General features: G+C 36.8%; 1 protein-coding gene and 1 long non-coding RNA gene across 2 annotated transcripts; both read left to right on the forward strand.

The window, feature by feature from the left end:
- Positions 1–5,414: 5,414 nt before the first annotated feature.
- Positions 5,415–19,660, forward strand: LOC139136657 (uncharacterized). Its single transcript, XR_011553217.1, has 4 exons — positions 5,415–5,788; positions 15,152–15,274; positions 16,532–16,604; positions 18,859–19,660. It is a non-coding gene; the product is annotated as an uncharacterized lncRNA (long non-coding RNA).
- A 550-nt stretch (positions 19,661–20,210) lies between these two features.
- LOC139137772 (uncharacterized) lies at positions 20,211–22,789 on the forward strand. The gene is made up of 2 exons (XM_070706039.1): positions 20,211–20,459; positions 22,378–22,789. The coding sequence occupies exons 1-2, from the start codon at positions 20,326–20,328 to the stop codon at positions 22,787–22,789; spliced, it is 546 nt and encodes a 181-aa protein (XP_070562140.1). The 5' UTR covers positions 20,211–20,325.
- Positions 22,790–23,100: the final 311 nt, after the last annotated feature.

Here is a 23,100-nt window from a genome sequence, read left to right on the forward strand (position 1 = left end):
CCTATTTCTTTATAATACTTATATTAATTATTATTATTACAAGTTTAGGGGCTATAAGTATTATATAGAAATCTAATAACAGTTCATTGAAGCTGTGGGAAGTCTGAAAAAGAGGTGTTGTTTATTTTAATTTTGTCAATAGGGGTGGCTTCTAATTGTCGTACGTATATTCTCTCCTCCCAGTTAGGTGTTCCTTTTGACATCACTACCCTTATGAATGGGTATAAAGGTGTGCAAGTATACACATCAAAAGACTAGAAAATTTACTTTATTGGCAGAATCTCGTAAAATAGCCTTTTCTTGTCTGTTAACGAAAAAAGATACCCCTGATCTAAAATATGCATGGTTTTAAATAAAAAAACTGTGGTTACCTAAATGGTTACCATGGCAACATGAAACAAAAATGAACATGGAGTTCATGCTGTGATAAATACACTTAGGAGAGCATTTGCATAGTAACTGGGATTACTTTTAATGGAATTTGGAAAAACTTTGAAATTTTAAAACGCAAATTGGTTACTATGGAAACACAAGGCAGTAAAAATGGATATCATGTTTTGTCTTTCTAACCCAAAATAACCCTTTGGTATAATATTTCTGTTGATTACTGGATTTTTACACTGGATATTTGGTCTTTCTAACCCAAAATATCTCTTTGATATAACATATTCTGTTGGTTACTGGATTTTAGGTGGAATCTTTGAAAAACTGGTAATTTTTACCCCTGAATGGTTATCATGGAAACATCTCACATTAAAATGAGTGTGATTCTTTGGTGTGCTAACAAGAAAAACCCTTATCATCAATTTTTTTACATCAATCAATAGTTCTTTAATAGGAATTAGGGAAAAAGTAGCATATTCAATCCCAAAATAGTCACCATGGCAACTCGAAACATTGAGATAGGCCTTGTTTTTGTGTTCTCTGATCCGAACTAGCCCACTAGGTAATTTTCATATCAATCAAAGTAACTTTTCATGGGATATTAGAAAAACTGGAATTTTCAATCCCTAAAATGGTTACTATGGAAACATGGGGCAGTGAAATCGATATCATATTTGGTCTTTTCGACCCAAAATACCCTTATCGTGAAATGTTCACGGAAATTGAACCTATTTCTATATAATACTTATATTAATTATTATTATTATTGTTTGTTTAAAAATCTCAATACACATATAAGTCACATTACACTGTACAGAACACTAAAACGAATATGCAACATTTACAAAATACTTAATGCCAACGGCACGGATAATAACACACAATACCAACAGTCCTGCGGTTAAGAGAATGTACCGCAAACCGCGTTTAAATACTCAACATTCCTTGCAGTACGAACCTCTACAGACAACATATTCCACAAAGATAGCAGGCACATTGAAAAAGCTCTCTGGCTGTATGTCCTACTGAATTACCGCGAGGTGGAATCAGACGTAACCTGTCTGCAGAACGGAGATCTCTGCTTTGGACATACTGCTTATATCAGCTAGCACTGTGCCAAATGTACAGGTGCAAAGCCTCTAATTAATTTGAGAGTAATAACTAGTTTACTTAAACGTAACGTAGCAGAATCTTAAACTTAATACGTACTTCAACAGGCTGCCAATATACTTCAACTAGTTAGGTGTAATATGAACAGTTTTGCGAGAACGAACGATTAAACGTGCTGCGGCATTTCAAGAGATTGCAAACGGCGAAACTGATCTGTGCTAATTCCGAACAAGAGACTCTTGCAATACTCTAACTGACATGTTACAAATGTGTAGATGAATGTCTCGATAGTGTCCTTATCGAGATAATGTCATAATTCATAGATATAACACTCAATGTGTTTTTTTTTGTTTATATACAATTTGGAGCTAAAGTCTTAGAAATGGTTTCATTTTATCAAAACTATTGAATAATTTACCATGTAGTATCAGGAATGTTGTCTCGAATTGAGCTTTTATACAAAAAGTAAAGAACTATATACAGAGTGTTCATGTCACAAGGTCAAACAATCAGTTCGGCTAACCTTTTCGCGTTTTGGTGTTTTTACATTGGTTATTAATCTACAATAAGGGATGCAAAAGAGTGAATCAGCAGAAGGGTATTTCGAGAACTTACCGTTGAGATAGGTGGACTAGCGACGTACACTTGTGTTAAATTGTTTGTGTTCATGAAATTCTGAATAGATTTAGCAATATTGCCCGTGAGATTCATCATTAATCCGATGTCCCGCGTGTAGTATTCACATCTTTAATTATCACTATTGTCGACATGTTCACAATATTTTTTGTATCTGCAAAAAATACATGTTATTCAAACCAAATCGACTAAGGTTTGTGAAGCGAATACCAAAAACGGAACAATTTCTTTACGATGCAATAGCATTACGATTAAATCATTGAATTTTAGCTTTACACTATTGTCCACCAACCTAAAGTACTGGAGACTCTAAGTAATGACATGTTGGTAATGTAAGTTATATGCAGGCAATCCTCTATGTGAAATAACATGATAGTATATGTCACGTTCAAAACATTAAGGTTGGCTTAATCTTCCTAAGTAAATCAATATATACGATTTAAATTACGGGTTTGTAAAATTTTCTGAAGGTGTTTTAGTTTGCCAATAGCACGTGAGAAAAATGATGTCAAACCAACGAAAACTTTGACTAGAAATTAGCGTCATATCCAAAAGTAAGAATCATGATATACCGCATCTAATTCCAATATGATGAATGTACTTCTGAACCGTTTCAAGATTATTTTACTGTCTACACAAAACCACGAAAATAATGTAGAATATTTTTGTGATGTATACCTACAGTTATTTGGAGAAGTATTAAATCTTCGTGCCGTTTCCACTCGATCGTAAGCCAGAGTATATACATGATTAACTAATTTTATATATTAATGAACAGATCAGATATTGTGAGAACAGATGGTGCCTCGGGGGAATTATATTGTCAATTTGTTTACGTAATTCTGCCTTTGGGTAGTATGTGCCTCGAAAGTATAAGACTTAAACTTTCGAACAAATTTTCCGAAAGGAATCTTTCATTCATTCACATTTAGAATCAGGAATAAAAATTGGGGTCACCTTGCAAATGTATGGAACTAGGGAAACAACTAAAGTTAGATTGACAGACATTTGAAATTTAAAATGGCTTTTGTCTATAGACAAAAATTAAATTTTTGATTTCAAAGAAAAGTAAGGCGGTGAAAATAAAAATCAAACGTTGTAGATGAGGTAAGAATTGAAAAATTCTGAGCGTCCAAATATCTGTTTCCCAGATGCATTCTATCTTAATTGAAAATTGATTTAAAATTTAATTTCGGAGTATCTTCACTATGCCAGGTGGGGTCTCCTATTCATATTATACTGCGTTAAACTATGGTAAATAGTTTGTTATTTTTCAATAAGAACTGCACGCCTACGGCGCGCCAAATGTTTCAAAAATATTTATCGTCATAGAGTAAAAATAAACTGTCAAATTTTCTTTCTAAAAAAAGTCTTAAACGTGTATGAATAATAAAGAAAAAAGTTCTTTCGTCCACATCATTGCATTTTATTAATGTACCTTTTCATAAAAATAGCATTCATTTGAAAATACGTGTCATTAAATATTTGAATGTGCCTGTACAGATAAAGATGACGTGCAACCGTATTTCTTGATTGAAATAAAAATTCGATGGAATTACGGAAGAGAATAAACGAGAAAAGTATTATTGCAAAAAAGAGCAGAATGTTATGTAATGCTTAATTTTAAAATATTCTTTAAACCGTAATGAGAAGATAAACTTTTCAAAAATTTGGAAATACCACACTCCCACACTTATTGACGTACACATACACTTGTATTTGATATAAAGGTGCGATGAATGCTGATTATAAGGGAAAAAAGAAAAAAAAATCAAGCACACACACAAAACATATTGAAATGATTAAAAACAAAACCACAAATAGTACTTGCACTACTACCAAAAAACAAAACGAACCACCATCAGGTCTGACTAAAAAAAGAAAGAGAATCACAATTGAAAAGTCGACCGAGATCGCGCCGGCGTTGAGGCTGTAAAGAAACCAAAACGAGGTCAGCTTGGAAAAAAAACCAAAGCGAGGTTACAAAAAAAACCCCGAGGTTACCAAAAAAAAAAAAAAAAAAAAAAAAACTCAGTAGAAAAAAAAGGCCCTTTCGAGAAAAGAAAACAGAGTGGGACACCCCGCAGAAAAAGCCCAACATGAAAATTGAATAATTGTTAACGTCTTGATTGTTACTGTTTAATGTCAGAGGGTTTTGGATCATCACACTCGGATGTTGGACATGATATTTGGGGTATTTAAGCGATAACTCTCAGCTTCTAGTCTTCAATATCATCTCGTACAATCGTACAATTCCTTTAGACTCCTGAAGGTTTGCAGAGAAGTGCCTCCAGGGAAATTCAGGAAATGTGAGCAAAAATGTGTAAATTATTGGACATTACAAAAGCTAATAGGAACATATTCAATAAAAAATAATGAATCTGTCTGTATATTTGTGTTTCTGTCTGTCTTTCTATATATCTCTTCCCTCCCCTATATCTATCTATCAATCTATCAATCTATCAATCTATCTATCTATCTATCTATCTATCTATCTATCTAACTCTCTCTATCATTTTTCCCTTCGAAATCATTATCAGTACATTGGGATTTCTGGTTGTAGATAGTATTGCACCGCATTTATAGCAAGCTGTCACATCGGGTCCATATGATTTCTGTAGAAGATTTCTCTAATACGAAACAGCTTAAACGTATTTGCTAGCTAACTGAATTTCATTTGTTCTCACTGGAAGATTTGTGGGTTCGATGTAATTACGCTGAATATTCAAAGGGATTTAAATCACATACTAATATTTCTCAATACAATATACTTTGAAAACAAAAATTGTGATTATCATAAGACAAACGTCTGTATTTTTACGTGAAGAAAGTCATATTTATCATTTCCCTCCATTCACGTACCTGTGTAAAGCTATGGGGAAACGCCCTCACATTCATGCATTTTTAACGTATCATAAGCAGGCTCGGTGCCCAAATATGGGCCATCGCGTGCCTTTCTGAACTACCTCGATTCTGGTTACTACGGCGTTGCTATACGTTCCATTCGTACACAAAGCCAGCGCGAGATTAGGAAAACGTCTGCTCGCTAAAATCGAAGTTGCGCGTGGCGGCAGTTGAGCCGCGACGGTGACATCGGCTGATATCTCTAAATTCTACTGAAATTCTGTGTACACTAGGTGCATGCCTGTTCAGTATAAATTACAATACATTTATATCACCCTTTATACATGTCGATTTCTGCCTGGATCTCTGTTGGTCACAAACTGATACGCATGTATTTGTAAATTATTGCAATTATTGCATGATATGAGGCACGATTCATTTATGCAAATGAGATTTTGGGTAGCGAAGGGTAGCGGAGGTAGCGGACCATAATTTCAAAGTTTCATCTATTTTTATCTACTTAGCAATTGTTTAAAAGTATAGTACTTGCTAAATGTCAAACAATTACACCAAACTAGCAACCTTTAACGTGTCAATCAAGCGCAACACGGCACGCACTATATTCTGAGCTCGGATGGTTATGTCTGCCATGTGTGAGTAACTAGTGCAAACAACTTCAGCCAGCGGGATCGACTGTACAGCCACGGTCCCGGAGAGACGTGGTACATCTACCCATGGAGGTAGTACCTCCATGATCTACCGAACACTATAACTACGTTCCTGGTTTTCGTTCAAGTCAGAGAAGGATATAGTGGTAAGTGCCCACTGCTTTGTATTCCTATATATGACACTATGCGGCTGTTATGAAGTTATAACCTTTCCCCATTTTTGTCGCGGGTAACTTGTGAGCTGCAGCGGCTTCTACAAGTCACTCGACCCTAGGCCCCTGACCGTCTCGATCACTTCGGTATGAATGAAACTGAAAATGAAAATTATGTCCTCAGAGTTTTCGATGCTAATAGCACTTTGAAAGACTTTAGTTGAATCTTGTAACGTCTGGAACGCACCTGAATGGGCTCGACAGATACATTGTATGCGGTGGGACGCCGTATAACGGCCGGGAACACACAGCACGGTATTCAGGGCACAGTGTGTGGTTAACACAGCGGCCGCCGTTGTGCATACCACGCGGCGGCCGCTATGTAATTCTGATGCAGGGCCAGGCCGGGCCGAATAAAAAAGAGGTCGGCCAGTTGCGAGTTCGGCCAGTAGGAGTATGGTTATATGATGAGACTACAGTGTTCTTCTATTTTCTAGGTCTCGCTAAAATTATAATAATACAATACAATACTTTATTGCTCGACAACACACTCAAGGAGTGCGGTAAGGCAAAAATTACAAAACTCAGCAAACACTGGATGAAGCCGCTGCTGGGGGAGGAACTAAAGTACAAGAAATAAATTTGGCAAGAGGTAGTTTATCTTTGTGAGTAAAGATATATATGAACTTTTCACTGTCATTCAAATCAAGAAAGCCTGGATTATACAAACTTGTGGATGAAAATAGACCATCTCGATACGTTCTGTATTTTGGACATTCTATAACAAAGTGAAATTCATCCTCAACTAAAGACTTACAAAACTTACAGAATCTTTCATTTGCAGGAACTTTAGGAGTTGACCTTCTACCCAGTTCTATTTGTAGGTTGTGATCCGAAATTCTTAGTTTTGTCAGCCACCTCCTATAGGTAAAAGATCTTATATCTAGCAAGTAACTTTCAAATCCAAATTTTGTCTTAAAAAGTCTGTAAGTTCGGAGCTTATTCCTCTGCATTCCACACTTCCTTTTATCATTATGAATGTTTTTCAGCCATGTTTGTTCATAAGTTTCACATAAACTATCATATACATTATTAACTGTGGAATTAATATTGCAAACACAAGACCATATATCGCTCCCACTGTGAGAGTTCAATATTCTTTGTATATAATTATACCAATCTGAATTCAACCTGGATGTATAAGCAGATCTCAATAAGATGTCATCTGATAAAACCAATCGATGCCAGTATTTGAGCATGTGTTTTATCACCATAAAGTGTATGGATATCTACCCAGCTCTCCAACAACACCATCAGACGGTGCATATTTAGAGACTCCTAGGATAAATCTATAATAAGAAATACTAACATCATTGAGAAAGTTACACTTGTCATTAATTTCATGTCCCCATATTTCACAGCCATACGTCATAATAGGAACAATTAAACTATCAAAGAGTGATAATGCAACTTTTACAGAAAGTGAACCATTTTGAAGGCCCTTACGAAGGCTGAAAAGAGCTTTCATTGCCTTCAATTTAAGATTGTGAAAATTACCTTTGAATTTACCATTTGGGGTAATGACAAAACCAAGGTAACAGTACTCTTTCACTAAGTCAAGAGTCACTCCATTGTAAGTGAGTGTAACTCCTTTTACAAGATGATTACTTTTGTTGAACACAATAACTTTCGTTTTCTTTATGTTAATAGTTAATTTCCATTCACGACAAAAACTATGAAGTTTATCTAAGCAGCTTTGTAAGCCTGTTTCAGATCCTGAAATCAATAAAAGATCATCAGCATACATTAGACAATTGAAAAGGAGTTTACCAAGTTTGATAGGACAGTCCTCACTGGAACCAAATGTACTGGGAAGATCATTTATAAAAATATTGAACAAAGTTGGACTTAAATTACACCCTTGCTTAACTCCTAAATGGAGTCAAATTCTTCAGTAAAGCAATTGTTACTTTTCACACAATACTTAATGTTGTTGTACATGGACTTAATTAAGCTATAAAAATTACCATTAATGCCATATTCTGTAATTTCCAAAGTAAACCTGTACGCCAAACCCTGTCAATGCTTTCTGAAAATCTACAAAACAACAATATAGGTACCTACGACTGGGACTATAGCTTGACTGAGAAAATTTCGCATAGACATGCTGATCAATAGCTGACCGCAAAACTAAAAGATTATCTGCAGTTCTCCTCTTTGCTCTGAAACCAGACTGAAATGGCGAAAGAATACCATTGCTATTAAGAAAGTTTATAAGCCTATTATTCAACACAGAGGTAAACAGTTTTGCAAGGCAACTATTTATAGAAATCCCTCTGTAATTTGACGGATCACATGTATCACCTGATTTGAACACAGGGACCAAATATGCTTTTTCCAAGCATTTGGAAACGTTCCTGATCTGAGGATGACATTGAATAATGAACACAATGGAGTAAGTATGGAAGAACCACCATATTTTAGCATTTCGTTCAAAATACCATCGACACCTGGGGATTTCCCCGATTTTAATTTACGCAAAGCTTTTAAAATTTCTGATACTGTAAATGAGGAATTAAGAATAAAACTCACATCATATTCATTGGCCGCTTCCATTTTTGTTAATTCAGAAAGAATACGTTTAGAAACATCAGTTTCTTCACAAGAAAAATTACCCAACTGCTTAAAGTGAGAAAACCATTCACTAGGAGAAATAGACGAGTCTACTTTCTTACTGACATGACTCCCTGAAATATCCTTCCACAATTTCCAGTAATCATTACGGTCTTCGGAATAAACCTTTTCTAACTTCCTCAATTGACTCTCTCTGAAAGAAGACCGTTTATATTTTAACAATTTTTTGTAATCTCTTTTCAGAGTGAAACATCTCCCTCTAATATGTGGATCATTTGGGTAGCGATTCAACAGTTTACAGCAATCTTTCAGATCTTTACGAAGTGAAAAACAAGACTTATCAAACCAAGGCTGAAAAACACGTTTTGATTTCTTCTTTTTCAATTTCGGCGTAACCTTACGTAAACAGCGATCTGAAACTTTGTGAATAATACCTTCAAATACTTTTACAATATCATCACAAGAATGGGAACTTTGACAGTCAATATTAAAATTTCTAAAGTCTTCTTGAATTGATGAACTTTGCAGAGTATTTAAGAAATCTTGTTTTAGCATTATCATTCCACAAATATTTACTTGGACATGGTTTACACTCTACATCAACTGACCGCTTCACAATATTATTTATATTCATAGAAAAACCTATTGGACAATGATCAGAGAAATGTGTAAAAGCATATACTTTGAAATAATCTATCCGGTCCACTAAATTCTTTGCAACAATACCATAATCTACTGTACTAAATCCATTTCCCTTGTAACAAGTTGGTTTTCCATAAAGATCCCTGCAGTTCTACCATTTAAAATCTGTAAGCCATTTTGAATGCAAAGATCAATAAGTTGTCTCCCAAAGGGATTGATACTACAATTACCATTATCCATTGAAATTCTATGATGTACGGAGTCAGGAATATAATCATTAGGTGTAGGACAGTGATTTATGTCATCATGTTGAATATAATCTTGCAAATTACCTGTCCTAGCATTAAAGTCTCCTACTAAAATTATGTCTCCCAAACTCGAAAATTCAAGAATCTCAGAATGTAGAGCTTCAAAATAATCATATTTACATGCATTACAGAGCCTTGTGGAGGCAAATATACACAACACATAAAAACATCACTACTGAATGAGAAAAAATCCTTATCAAGTTTTACCCAGAGCAAGTCAGAAATTTTCGAATTCATCTTATGGATACCTGACTTAAAGCATGACTTAAATACAACAACAGATCCCCCAGCAGCACGTTTACTACGTTTATGTTGTAATTTCTATCAGATCTAAAATAACTATAACTATCAAAAGCAACAGTGTTTGACTTCGAAAGCCAGGTTTCTTGAATACACATTATATCAAATTGGTTAACAATTGATAGAAAATCTTCATCATCACATTTTTTTGATAAACCACCTTGGATGTTCCAACTTCCAACACGTAAAAAAGAACGCTTAAAATTCCTTCTTAAAACAGCAGTACTCTGTGTCTGCGAGGCAAAACACATGTCAGTGTAAAAGCTGAATAACAGAACTGGATAAATTGAAGGAAAACTTTATGAACAGCTGACTACAAATAGGAATAGAAAAAAGTAGCCAGAATAACAGGTGTGCTAAATTTAGCACTAGGTTGACAAAAGTTAATGGACACACAACAACTCTTTTGGAGCACTGTGTAATATTGTAGCCATTAGTGGCTGTATCTAGACAGTCCCAGGACATTAAAAACAAACAACATGAAAGGAAACAATGCTTCTCTTTGATGCTCTGTCACCCCATTTAATATCACTCATCAAAAAAACCTGTGCCACCTGAATTTATATGAATTCCGTCACTGTGATACAGGTAACTTGCATTAACATATCTGCTGTGCTGGTCACAATCTAAACTGGTTGCGATCACCCTGATCATATCTAGCGTATAAACCATGGCCATAATTATAGTATGGCCTTCTATTGTAGGGCCTATTTCCTTGGAAAGAATCTCTACTATCCACCCGTCTAAATTTGACGGGGATCTATATGTACGAGAATGAGTGGTTACATCGCTTCTCTTTGTTGCTCTGACACCCATTTAATATCACTCACCAATAAACTTGTGCCACGTGAATTTATATGAATTCCATCACTGTGATACAGGTAGCTATTGTACCTAATCTATAATGATCTACAAAGACGCAGTGATTTATGTCAGAACATGCATTCTTAACCTTCTCATTAATATACTGGATTTGATTATTTAGAATGGAGTTTTCACCATGGAAAGGTAAGATACCCGACACAACAATCATTGCTTTAGGACAGACATATTTAACTTCATTACACAGTGAAATTATTCCATCAATTATTACATCATCACGTAAGTAACCAACATCATTCGACCCTATATGCAAGATTACAATCTCTGCATCAATATTATTGACATTTCTCAAACTTGAAAAAGCTTCATCAATATTTGAAGCTCTAAGCTTTACAGAACGCTTATTCTTATATAACAAACTCGTGTTGATGTACTTAGTAATTGAGTCACCTAATACAAGGACATTACAGTTCACGTTACGACCGTCATCTCTTATGAATCGTGGACGATGCGGACCCGATATGCGAGACTGTGTCCGGCGATATGTAGAACTCGTCCGACTATCAGCTTCATCAACGCTGCTACGACGCGATTCATCTGGACGACTCTGATACCGGTTAGCGTACGCGTTCGGAGTACTGGGAGTTGGAACGGTAGGCGAACGCGCTGTCGATTGTGAGAATTTCGCTGGGCTCTGGTTTACCGCGGAAGACGGCGGTAGAGGATCAGACCGAGGAGTATTCGACGGGATTGGTTCTGGTGTTGTTGAATGAGATGTTTGCGGCTGGGGAGTGATATTACCAACTACATTGTGACAAAGAGGATCTGCGGGAGGTGCGACACTGGAGACAACACGCTCACAATCACGAGTTGCACCTACACCAACCTCTATTGATGACGTCACAGCGGTCGCAGAAGCAGAGGTGTTTCTCCGTGAACGTGACACGGAGTTCAAAGATTCAGCAAACGAATTCACCAAGTTTACCTTTCCTAACTTAGTATCAGCCGTTGTTATTTTATCATCAATAAAAGAAAGTTTGTCCATGATAGCACCGACTGAATATACAGTTGAAGCATATTTGCCCTCGATCTCCGCCACTTTGCTCTCAAGAGAATTCCGCAACGATGACAATTGTTTTTTCAATTCACGTACCTCGGCAATAACACGATCTTGACACTGCAATTCAACGGCCTTCTGTGTCTGTAACAACTGGCTCTGAAAATGATCACAGATAGACCGTAGATCATTTTTCAGTGAGGCAACTTCCTCAAAGAGGGAATTGTATCGATCAGTCAGTACTATGTAGTTACTCTCAAGTCTTTCTACGGCTAGAGAAGAAACGTGCGTATTAACATCCGTTTTGTTGACAGACTCTTCTTCTTTTCGGCCATCCACCGGACTATTTGGCGGCAAAACATCGGTCACCTCACTAGTTGGTACATCACGCGTAAAAGGGATCATCACACATGTTTCTGGCGAAGAAAAATTGTTATCTTCATTCAAAGAACCCTCAATCACGGTATCAAACGACTCATACAGAGAGGGATGTGCTGTGGCGGGAATATGCATGTCGCTCTCTTCGGAATTGCAACACTGTACTTTACCGTTTGAATCAGAGTTCGTGTCCTTGGTGTCGAAAAAGTTCTGCAAAAATTCCTCCGCTAATCTGCGTGCATTAAAACCCTTGTAACAAGCACCTGAATAACCAACAACCTGCTTATGGCAAGCGTCCCAGTCAACAAAGATCCCAGTGTTTCTTCCCACTGCAACAGCGTAGAATTTCTTACGACGTGCAGCCTTCTTGTTGCTCTTCTTGGCAGATCGACCACGCTTGGTTGACGCACACAAGTTCACCAGATCATCACCCGAGTCAAAATCCCCGTAAATAAAGTCCGGATCACTTTTTCTTCTCTGTGAAATAATGTGAAAGCGATGTCAATGTCATTCAAGAGTGCAATGTTTGCAAACTTCCTTCCCCATGGAGGTTACCTCGCTTCAACGCTAACTACACGATGAAATCGGCTGCGCAGTGTATGTGGTACATCGTCACATCGTGTTTTGCTTTCCATTAAAAAAACTTAAAACCTACGATTTACTACCATAAAAACCATAGCGTAAAACGTTATTTATCCAACGATCAACAATTAAGTCATTGTTACTGCTTGCTGCGAAAACGAGCCCTGCCAGTCCTTGGCATGTTCTTTTGGGAATGACCAAGCTACCCGAGTGGCAAAGGCTACGGATTCGCAGCAATGTTTAATACTGCCAATTTGTACCTTTCGATCGTACGCCCTACCCGCGATCTGCTGAAAGGCCTAGGGCCACCAATGTGTTTTTCAGAGTGGAACGTCTTTTCGTTGTTTACTGAATGTTCAACAAAATAACATCATAACATCACTGTTGAATGTGAAGAGAAAATGTACGCAATCATATAAATGTAAGTGGCCGACCTCTCCCACTGGCCGAGTTGGTCGGCGCGGGCACTGGCCGAGCTCGCAACTGGCAGACGGCCGGTCGCAGTCCTTGCCCAGCGATGCAGACGGCCGGTCGCAGTCCTAGCCCAGCGTACGACGCTGTTTGTTCCCGGCCTTATACGGCCTCCCCGGTCCGTATAACTCTGGGGACACACAGCATTGTACACAGGGCTAGGGCCGGGTCTATCAAAGTCACCAAAAACTACGAACAGCTGTCTGCGCGCTGCGCTTGGTCGTAAAAGTGTCTGAGCTCTGCATTTGTGTATCTAAACAGCAAAATTGTTTGTTCAGAAGCCAATTTTCCAAGGAAAGATGCATGATATATTCAGTAAAACGTCATGAAACAAGAAAGATATGACAATGTAGAGGTGAGCACAATTAGCGACAAGAGAGTGTTGGGGTCAAAACGGACAGGTGTCGAGGTGACTTACTCCGAGCCCGGGACTCAGTCCTACTGCAGCTAAACATTATGAGCTCTGTCTCCAAAAATCTCTAATCTTTCAGTGGAAGCGCAAACCGTGCGCGTCTGGGCCATGTCAAACATGTGCTTCCAAAGGAAATCTGGAGATATTTTGAGACAGAGCTCACTCTTCTTTTGTTCAGTTGTCCCTTGGTCCTTCGCTATTGTGACCCTTCGTTCAGCCCTTTCCCAGTGAATGTAAGCCTTTACCATTGGCGTCACATTGCCTTTGACTGTGCATTCAAATCAAGCTTAGAATACCTAGGCCAGTCCAAACATTCAATAATTGTTGTATCTTAAGGAATGCTCTTTCCCCTATATATTTCCTCTTTGTCTACATATATTTGAAGTTTTTCTATGGGCGTGGGTGAAAGAGATTTTATTAAATTATATCATCAAGTGAAGTAAGAATACTTAGATTATGTGTTAATATTATAGTATTCTTGGGAGTTTGAAACTAAATCTTGGCTTATAAATATAAAGTTCACGAGCATATCCTTTGGGAAAAAAATAATCAGAAAGTCAGCCATGCTGAAGGGGTAAGCCTAATTTATGTTTCACATTCCATAATCATGTACCAAGTTCCCATGTCTTATGGTTTGCAATGCACTCAGAATTTAATTCAGATGCGTGTCTGACTTTGCTGAGAATAAATCAACATGGAAGCATAAACAATCTTTATTTCCTGGCATGCTGTACAAAACATTTTCAAGATTTCAGTGTGTTAACGCTCATGGCATGTTTCAATTCCCAATAACAATCAAAAGCTATGTTTCTTGTACCAAACTAAACTAAGGGAGACTTCAGTAATTATGAGCAATGGGTCGGGGGTTGATTGGTATGCATGAGATTCAAGGAGACACTCCGATCCTTTTTTTTCTCAAATTCTGCCCTCCCCAAAGCTTGTATTCACAAATCAAATGAAACTGTCCACTTCTTAACATCAAGATGGCAAATTCTCTGACATATTGGGGAATAGCAATTCTGTTTACATAGTAATATAATAAATCTTGCAAATTGCAACATCAATGGTCTCCACGATTGGATTGAAAAATTGTGCTGCCTCATTTCCATATTTTAGCATAACAATATTAGCATACTATTTGCATAAAATTTAAGTACCTGTCACAACTTTCCTCAATATGTCACAGTGACTCTACACAGTAGACATGATGATCACATGATAAATACACTCTCAAAAAGCAATCGAGAATAACAACTTTGTAACTGCATGGAACTTCACTGTGTATCAAGTGAAGTTACATGTAGCATAAAGCTGGTCAGTTTTCTAGAAAAAAATGTCCTTTGAAGTTGAAACACATCGTAAGAGTATTGACCAAGATAAATACTGAAAGGTCTAATCCTTAAAACTACCACAAAAATACAGAGTTGAAAAAAGAGTCACATCCCAAAGTGGCCTTACATGTCTTATACAGTATTTTGTTACATGTTTTGTTAGTGGGTAATTCCAGCTGTCTGCCACATTTAATGGGCCTGTGGAGAACTGTGATTATAAAATACAATTTTATACTCTTTTAATGGGGTCCAGTAGCTAAATTAGTGACAGAAGTTGCAGTTTAGGGCTTCATCAACTTGATTTATTTTGAATCATGGGGGGAAAAAGTGCCAAGGTTGTAGAAGTGGTGATAAAGACTCAGAGTCATTAGCTTTCATTTTGAACTCACTGCGGTGTGTATGTGATTTGTTCTTTTAAAGCTATAGGAGTTGGGTGAAGATGTTGTCATGGATACCTGTCCTAGGACACTACCATGGATCCCAGTCCTGAGGTCGCTGTCATGAATTTCTGTCCCAAGGATGTTGATCATAAAAGTGATAATTGTAAGTTATGAATAATTTTCCTAATGCAGTATAAATATATGCCAGATAGACTTAGATGGTATCATGCACCTAGAAGTCATGTGATCATGGTAAAAATACTGGGCAACAGTATGTGTGTACATATAGGAATAAATATGACCATTTTATGCATTTGTTGTTGTAACTTCCTAATTTTTGTCGTATTTGAGCAAAGGCACTTCTGCAGTTGTGGACTCAAATAACCAATGGCTCATTTGCATATCAACCAATCCGATCACTTCAAAGAAAGATAAACAAGATGTCATCAAAATCAAACACTCACATGATGAACTACATGTATACTGTACATAAATTTCATTCCAAAGTATCACTTTGTTTGCTTTTCAATCTTTTAGGCCAAAAATGAAGTTGGTTTCTCATCATCAAACTTATTAATATAGACCAACTGCATCAACCTCCCTCCTAAAATATCAGGGGCTGTACATGCCATATACCGGTACATGTACTTGAAACTATCAATTGCCAAGAAAATTGCAAACATGATAGCGTGTGCATGTTTGGTAAATAAACTTTTTCCCGGTGCCTTGGGATTCATCAACTGTCTCAGAATGCTGCACATGCTCTTGTTCTTGCATCTTGCAAATTTCTTGGGGGCATGGTGCTCACAGAACATGAAATTGATAGACTGGAAGATCAGGCTTCATCAAAGTCTAGGGCGTTTTAACTGAAGGATATTTGGCATTGTAAGTAGATCAAGTCTCCCGTTTAGTCATTTGAAAATATGAGAATGAAAGTTACTTTGTTTTTAAAAGTTTCTCATTTTTAGCCTTCTTTTTCCATTATCATGATTTGGGAATATTCTCCTTGTTAATTGTTTTTTTACCTAAAAGGTAGTAAAACTTGTGAAGCAAAACATGTCCCATAGATTGCACTTTAACATAGACTTGAAGATTTGAAGGTCCCTGAAGACAGAGATACTGTACACATGATTTTCAGACTAAAGCTGTTACAACATATAAAGCCAAGTGGTTGAAAATACATATAGTTATGGCTCAATACTGCTTTTTACTGACTCTGCAGGTGGGAAAGTGATACTGTCTGGCAGGTGTTCCCAAATCATGATTGAGTAGTGCTCATAAGTTTAATACCTCTTCTTCTGCAATGTCAAATACAGACATTCTGCATTTCTAAGATGAATATTCAGTTACATGACTGCAGGTAAAAATATTTAGTTTTGCTAAATGATTTATACATGATGTATGCTTTGTTTTTGCTTAGCTTCAAGGGAAAAGATCCAAAGGAAAAGAAAGCGCCATGTTCTTCTGAAAATGAGAAAGAGAAGCCAAAACTGGTCAGTGAATTGTTAATGATATACTGACGCCTTGCCAGTGTACTGAGTGGTTGTAAGGACAACACAGTACATGTACATGTGTTTGCCTGTTAAGTTGTGAGTTACCTGAAATTAAATAATTTCCTTTAATTCTTAAGTTAAGGGAAATTATTTTAGTAACTTGCAGTCATTAGGGCCTACAGCCTGTCAGTATGTTTCTAGATATAGACCTCATTTATGCACACTAGAGGGACACAGTACAATAAATTACCCACAATACTCTTTGATTTGTATCCTTGAAGGTAATTTAAAATTTCTAAAAACTGTTTCAGTTCTGCATGTAAGCACTAGTGTGTAGCATCAGAATAATTTTTAAATAATATCTAGTAAAAGTACGTTTAGATATTTCAGTGAAATTTTGAAAATAACCACTAAACAACCATAAAAGTCACATTCTGCGGGTACTACAAATGCCATACTTTTTAGGCAGCAAGTTATGACAAACTGAAGGAGTCATTCTCTCAGAAATCTTAGCATGCAAACTTCTTTTGTCATTTCCATTGCAAAAAATCAATATCCTTTTGTTTCATAAAACAGGTGCAACTAGTCTCCCTACTTTCCATCACATTATTCTGTATGGCTGAGGACAATCTCTGGCAAATTTCACAAAAATGCTATCTCCTCTCTCAATTATGCATAATTTTCCAAATTATTTAAAATGAGAATTGAGAAGAATGGTGTGCATAAAAGTACGTTTTCAAAATTTTGATAGATAGTCTGTGAATTTGTCTACACATGGGAGATATAGTAGACTTCACTCAAGTATCTCCGAGGATACAAATTGCAATAAATTATGGGAAATCTACACAACTGTGAGGGATGAATTATCATTGATAGGGTTTCTTTGTTCCTCTCACTCATGGCAGCTTGGATGTGGCACTGACGTTGAAGTACTGATGATATTAAACTGTGGAATTTTATTCTCCTTCCCAAGTTTTCTGCAGTAATACCTCTTCTTGACCTTTATCCTGTCCTTTCTTCCCTTTTAAGTGAGGTATAAACTGCTTTTGTGAAAAGATCTCCACCATGTCTGAGTCTGATCCTGTCACATCTGAGTTCCATTAGATATGTGTATAAATACATGTAGGTTGCATATATTCATATCATCAAAACCAGATTCTGTGGTATCCAGGGAAATTCAGTGAAACCATTTTTATATTGACCATTTTTCAAAACAAACTATACAATCCTAGTTGACTGCAACCTATCTATTCAGAACAACTCTCAGACACTGTGTTTGATGTTCCCTCAGAACAGTAGCTGTAAGTTTTGATGATTTTATTATTAATTTTATTCTCAATTGTACGAACTGCACTGTCTTCTTCTGTTGCGAAAAGCACGTTGCATGTCCAGTGTTCAACTTGTGAAGACAGCATATATCATATATTAAATTGTGATTGTTAGTAAATTAATTTTAGTCCACACCAAAATTCACAGTGCACTTTGATTAGGTGAAAACTTGACATTTCAAGGGAGAAGAAAAGATAGTTGGTACAAAAACAAAATATTTTTTTTTAAATCAGAAAAGTAACAGGTGTACTGTACTGTTTTAAACTTAAATTAGACTGTCTAATGATGTGTGTTTTTGTGATGTCTATACAAATGTGTAGTTTATGTATTACAGCTAATCAAACCAGTCTCAAAGTGGCCTTTCAGTTAGGATGTAGTGGATGCTAAATGTAGTTTGTATGTATACTGTATTGCATTATTCAAGTTAAATTCCATAGAAACTATGTCAGTTAAGCAAGTGATCTCCCTCCATTCAACCCCAGTGCTTCAAAATCTGAGACAGTACCACAGATTTCTTCGCTTTAACAATTAAGGTATATCTGTGTGATTGTTTGCTTTGAATGGGATCTTTAAAACTGGTTCCTTTGTAAGAGTCACGCCATGGATTTTACTTGGGAGGGCTTAGGAAGGAATTATCATGGGGTGTAGATAGAATATTAGACAATGTGAGGGGCTAATACTCAAGTGTAGGCTATCATTGAACAACACTAATTTTGATGCATGGCAGTATCTTGAATCCATATAATCATCTTTCTACCAGGCTCCATAGACAAACCATAGAAATAAATACCACCTGGGAATAAGAGGATTAAACAAACTGACATCCTGAGCATGTAATAAAGAGTTAAAACAATGATCAAAGTTCAGTGTCCTCATGTCTCTAATTTTTAAATTGTTCAATTTCTCATTTCTTACCTTTCCATAGGAAGGAAGCATGCTACATTCATGGATGAAAAGTACCACTGACTGAGGCTGAGGAAGAAGCCATTGACAGGCACTTTTTTGTCACAGTAACAAAGTCTGAAGCTGAAAAATACCTAGTGCAGGGAAAAGTTTTGTACAACAGGGACTGGAAATAACTGAAATGCCATGTTAAAAGCTGAGCCATAGCATTAGGAAAGCAAACATTTACAGGAGACTACAATTTCACATAGACTACTCCTAGGCAATGCAAATGCAGGATCATATTAATTATCACACTGGTATGATTAGTCCAACCCCCATGTGGATTGCATCTTCATGTAAATGATACATACATGTACAAAGGAGTAAAATTGATAGGATGATGTAATTCTCACAAACTTAAGTAGCTTTTTAATCCCTAGACACAAGGACAATGTATTTGAGCATACATATATGCAATGTTACTTTCTTTCTGATATTATCAAAATTTGCCAGCCATTATTATTTTTATGTCTGGAAATATTACTTTGGCAGGTGTGAACTGAGGAAAGTGCACCATGACCCACGTATGTCCAGTAATTTTCTTCAAATGTGATAAGATCTGAAATGTCAATGTGATGGCCTGCTATCAATTTAACTTTTTATCATGCAAAGGGCAATACAGAAAAACAGCAATACTTTATTAGTGATTTTGTGTCTTCTCACTGAATTGCAAGCACAAACATTGTGAATTTCAAATAAGATTTCATTCAAACATATTTCTTTTTATCACATGCAAGAGGTCTCTATATATTTCAATTAAAGCACCTATTTACCAATTTGAACTGTATCATCTTTCGTGAGTTCTTTTTCAGGGGGTGTCATAATGTTAGTTGCATTAATGGGTTAACAAGTTCAACATCACCTTAGAGTTTGACGATGTTGAGTATTGTGACTTTTGATGGAAAAATGCCTTTACAGATATTTTCTTTGCATGTGTGTTTCATCTTTCATGTAGTGAGAATCGAGAATCAGTGCTATACAATATCTTCCTTTCACACTAATTTTGCTCCTAAAGCACAACACTTCTTACAGACTGCTTCATAAGTGAGATTTTAGCCTGCTGTCAATGACACAGAGCTTTATTAATATAAGTGGATTGTCCTCAGTCCTCCATCCTCTGTGTTCCATCAACATTCATCTTCTTTTCAGGAACTGCTAGTTCAGTTGCAGGTTCTTAAGGATAACTGAAGTTCAAATTTTGGATATTTGTATTTTCCAGCAATTTTGTTGTTTTTTGTCAAAAAATCTTCGACTCTGAAATTGTTTGTCCTATTGGTCTGAAATTTGGTATGTGGTTTGCTAGAGGTAACAAGTTTGTTCGAACAATGGCCGATTTGCATAAAGATGGCGATGACGTCACGGCCGCAATGCATTGTTGTCCTCAGGGGTACAAGGCGTTGCTAGGGTAGCCATTTGTAAACTTTTACATACATATTCATAAGCAAACATGTCGTCTGCAATCCCTGGTACAAACTTAAATGGTCGCAAACCTGAAGAATTGACCATTCCAGAATTGAAGAGGTGGCTCAGATGCAGGAAAGGTGCAAGTCTACGAGGGAACAAGCGAGAACTTGTTGAAAGGTAATTAAAATTTCATAAAAGTTGATTTTTACAACTTGCAGCTTTTGGAGTCCCGTGTACGTGTGGTTCAATAAAGCAAAGAGCGATTCGTCGCTAAAGAAATATGAACAGAATTTTTTTCAAATAGTAAGGAAACATCAAATTTCCTAAATCTATTTATTCAACGACAAAAAACCTAATAGGTACGATAAATATTATGGATCTATGTGCATTTGCTGACTAAGTCGGCACGGTGAAATACGTTGCGATAGAGACTTGCAAGCGGCAACAAGCAGTCAGGATCCGCAGATAGATAACTACACTGACGCGAACCTTCGTAATGTCACGACTTTGTGTGTAGTATCGATGAAAATACCATACTCCCTCCCCATCACTGAATCCAACTGCATAATAGTACGAAGTATAATTGAACGTGAAAAGTGAGGATGTGTTTGCATATTGGAAGAGCCATAGAAACTTTCCGCCGACGACGGCGCATGTCCGAAAAACTTATAAAATGGCGACAATGCAGTGTCTCCACTTCGTCTTGATTTCGTAGCTAGTTTGAATTTTCGGAAATATCCGCCTTAAACCAGGATATCATCGAAACGACTGGCATCGGATACCAAATATGTTGCTTTATACCGCTAGTGATATGCTTTCAGTTTGGTCTTTCATTGATAACTTGGTTAGCCAAGTCACTAGTCTGAGTCAGAGTGTAATGTCTGGATTACGAAGCTATGCAGACTCATTGAAGCTAAGTATTTATTCTTGCTGTTTATCAAAGACAGACATTGGTCACGTCCAGTATTACATGTAATGCATCTTTGGCAGTGGTATCTCAACAGAAATCTGTAATTTCCGTAAATGTCGGGTCATCATGCACGGTAGAAATTGCGCACTCAATGGCCATGGTGCGTGGTGGAAAGTGGAACGGGCTCTTTTATATTTAGACGTTTGGTGCTCTCCACATCACTGCCATGACAATATAATCCTACAGAGATTATAGTGAGGAGCGATGATAGTTGGTAGTGGTGGTGTAGCGTCCAACTGTAAAATGAGTCTGTGTATTCCACCTTTCCGTCAATGAGTCCAGGGATTCCCTGACACTTGAATGACCTTATAGGGCACGGACAGAATTAACCGGGGGGGGGGGGGGATTTGGCTGGTGCGATTTGGAAGATGGTCACTATCCTTCATGCAAGCATTTAGGGGGTTACTAAATTTTGTGCAAGCATTTATTATTTAGTGGAGATTCACCATTTTTCATGAACGGACTTTACAAAACCATATTTCTGTTAGAATATTTCAATATTTCCCAAGGTAAATAGGGAACCCCCCTTGACTCTTACTATTACTTTCATCACAATACCTAACATACAGTTTAAATAATAGAAAAGCCACAGAATCGCATTTTGTTAACATATTTTTGTAAACCTGCTAGGATGATAATAACTTCATACACTCTAAAATGCATTAGAATAATAAATAATTATGATTGGAATACAAATATTTTATATTAAAACACCACCAAATCACAGCATTTTGTTAGCATGCATACTTTTCATATCTTCTATGTACTCCTTATTTAAAATTTTCTCACAGAATGATTAACAATGCATTGTATTTAATAGTACTCAATAACAATAATAATAATAATAGTAATATAGTTGGTGTGTGATTGAAGTTTGGTGTAAGTAGCACTAATAGAGACACATTGGAGTTCACCATTTTTCATGAACAGTGTTCAGGGAGGACCTTTTCTTAGTGTAAGAACTTTGGGGAGGGAGAGTCACTACTTTTAAAATTTCAAAAGCACCAGCCCTACCATGGTTAATTCTATCCAGGCCCTTATGCAGTAAATAATTTCAAATATTTCAATTTTTCACCCAATCAACTAATTATAATTGAACTCATACTGTGTTTTCTATTGTCATAGGGTGTACCTGTATATTGGTCATGGATGGGATGACCAATACCTATTTGATCCTGATGGAGAACATAGTACTGAAGGGAACCATGTACCAGTCTCAACAAACACTGTGGAGTCTTTGCTGACATACCCTCCAGCAGGTGGATGGACCAGGAATCTGAGTAGTCTTCCTGACCTCACAGATAGCAGCATTTTTGATTATTTTATTTCCAAGTGTGACAACTGCCTCAGTACAGCTAGGAAACACAGGGACAGTGGGTGGAACTTTTACAAAAGTAACCATGTCAGGAACATTTTCTTACATGACAGTGAAGACCAAACAGCTCTACTTATAAAGTCAATGGTTGTTAAGTCATATGCAAAGACTGACAAACCAGTGCCACTAAGTAAACAGTACTCCCTTAATTATAGTTCATAAGGACACCGGTAAAATACTAGGTGGTAAATGTGTTTGTAAGGCAGGTGTGGGTGGGTATTGTAAACATGTGGCTGCCACTGTTTTTTCTGTTATGGATTTTCAAAGATGTGGTTTGAATGAGATACCTGAAACTACAACAAGCACTGAGAAATTACAAACCCACCACCACCCTAGTGTTTATGGCAACACAGCTGTCAAATTTGACTCAATTGATTGGATAAAGTATGACTATGAACGAGACTGCAATTCAGATAAAATATATCGACCTCGGAAAAGAAAAGATGATTACAACGCATGCCCAACAGAAGAGA

This window comes from Ptychodera flava, chromosome 7, assembly GCF_041260155.1.
Source record: "Ptychodera flava strain L36383 chromosome 7, AS_Pfla_20210202, whole genome shotgun sequence".
Classification (NCBI taxonomy): Eukaryota; Metazoa; Hemichordata; class Enteropneusta; family Ptychoderidae; genus Ptychodera; species Ptychodera flava.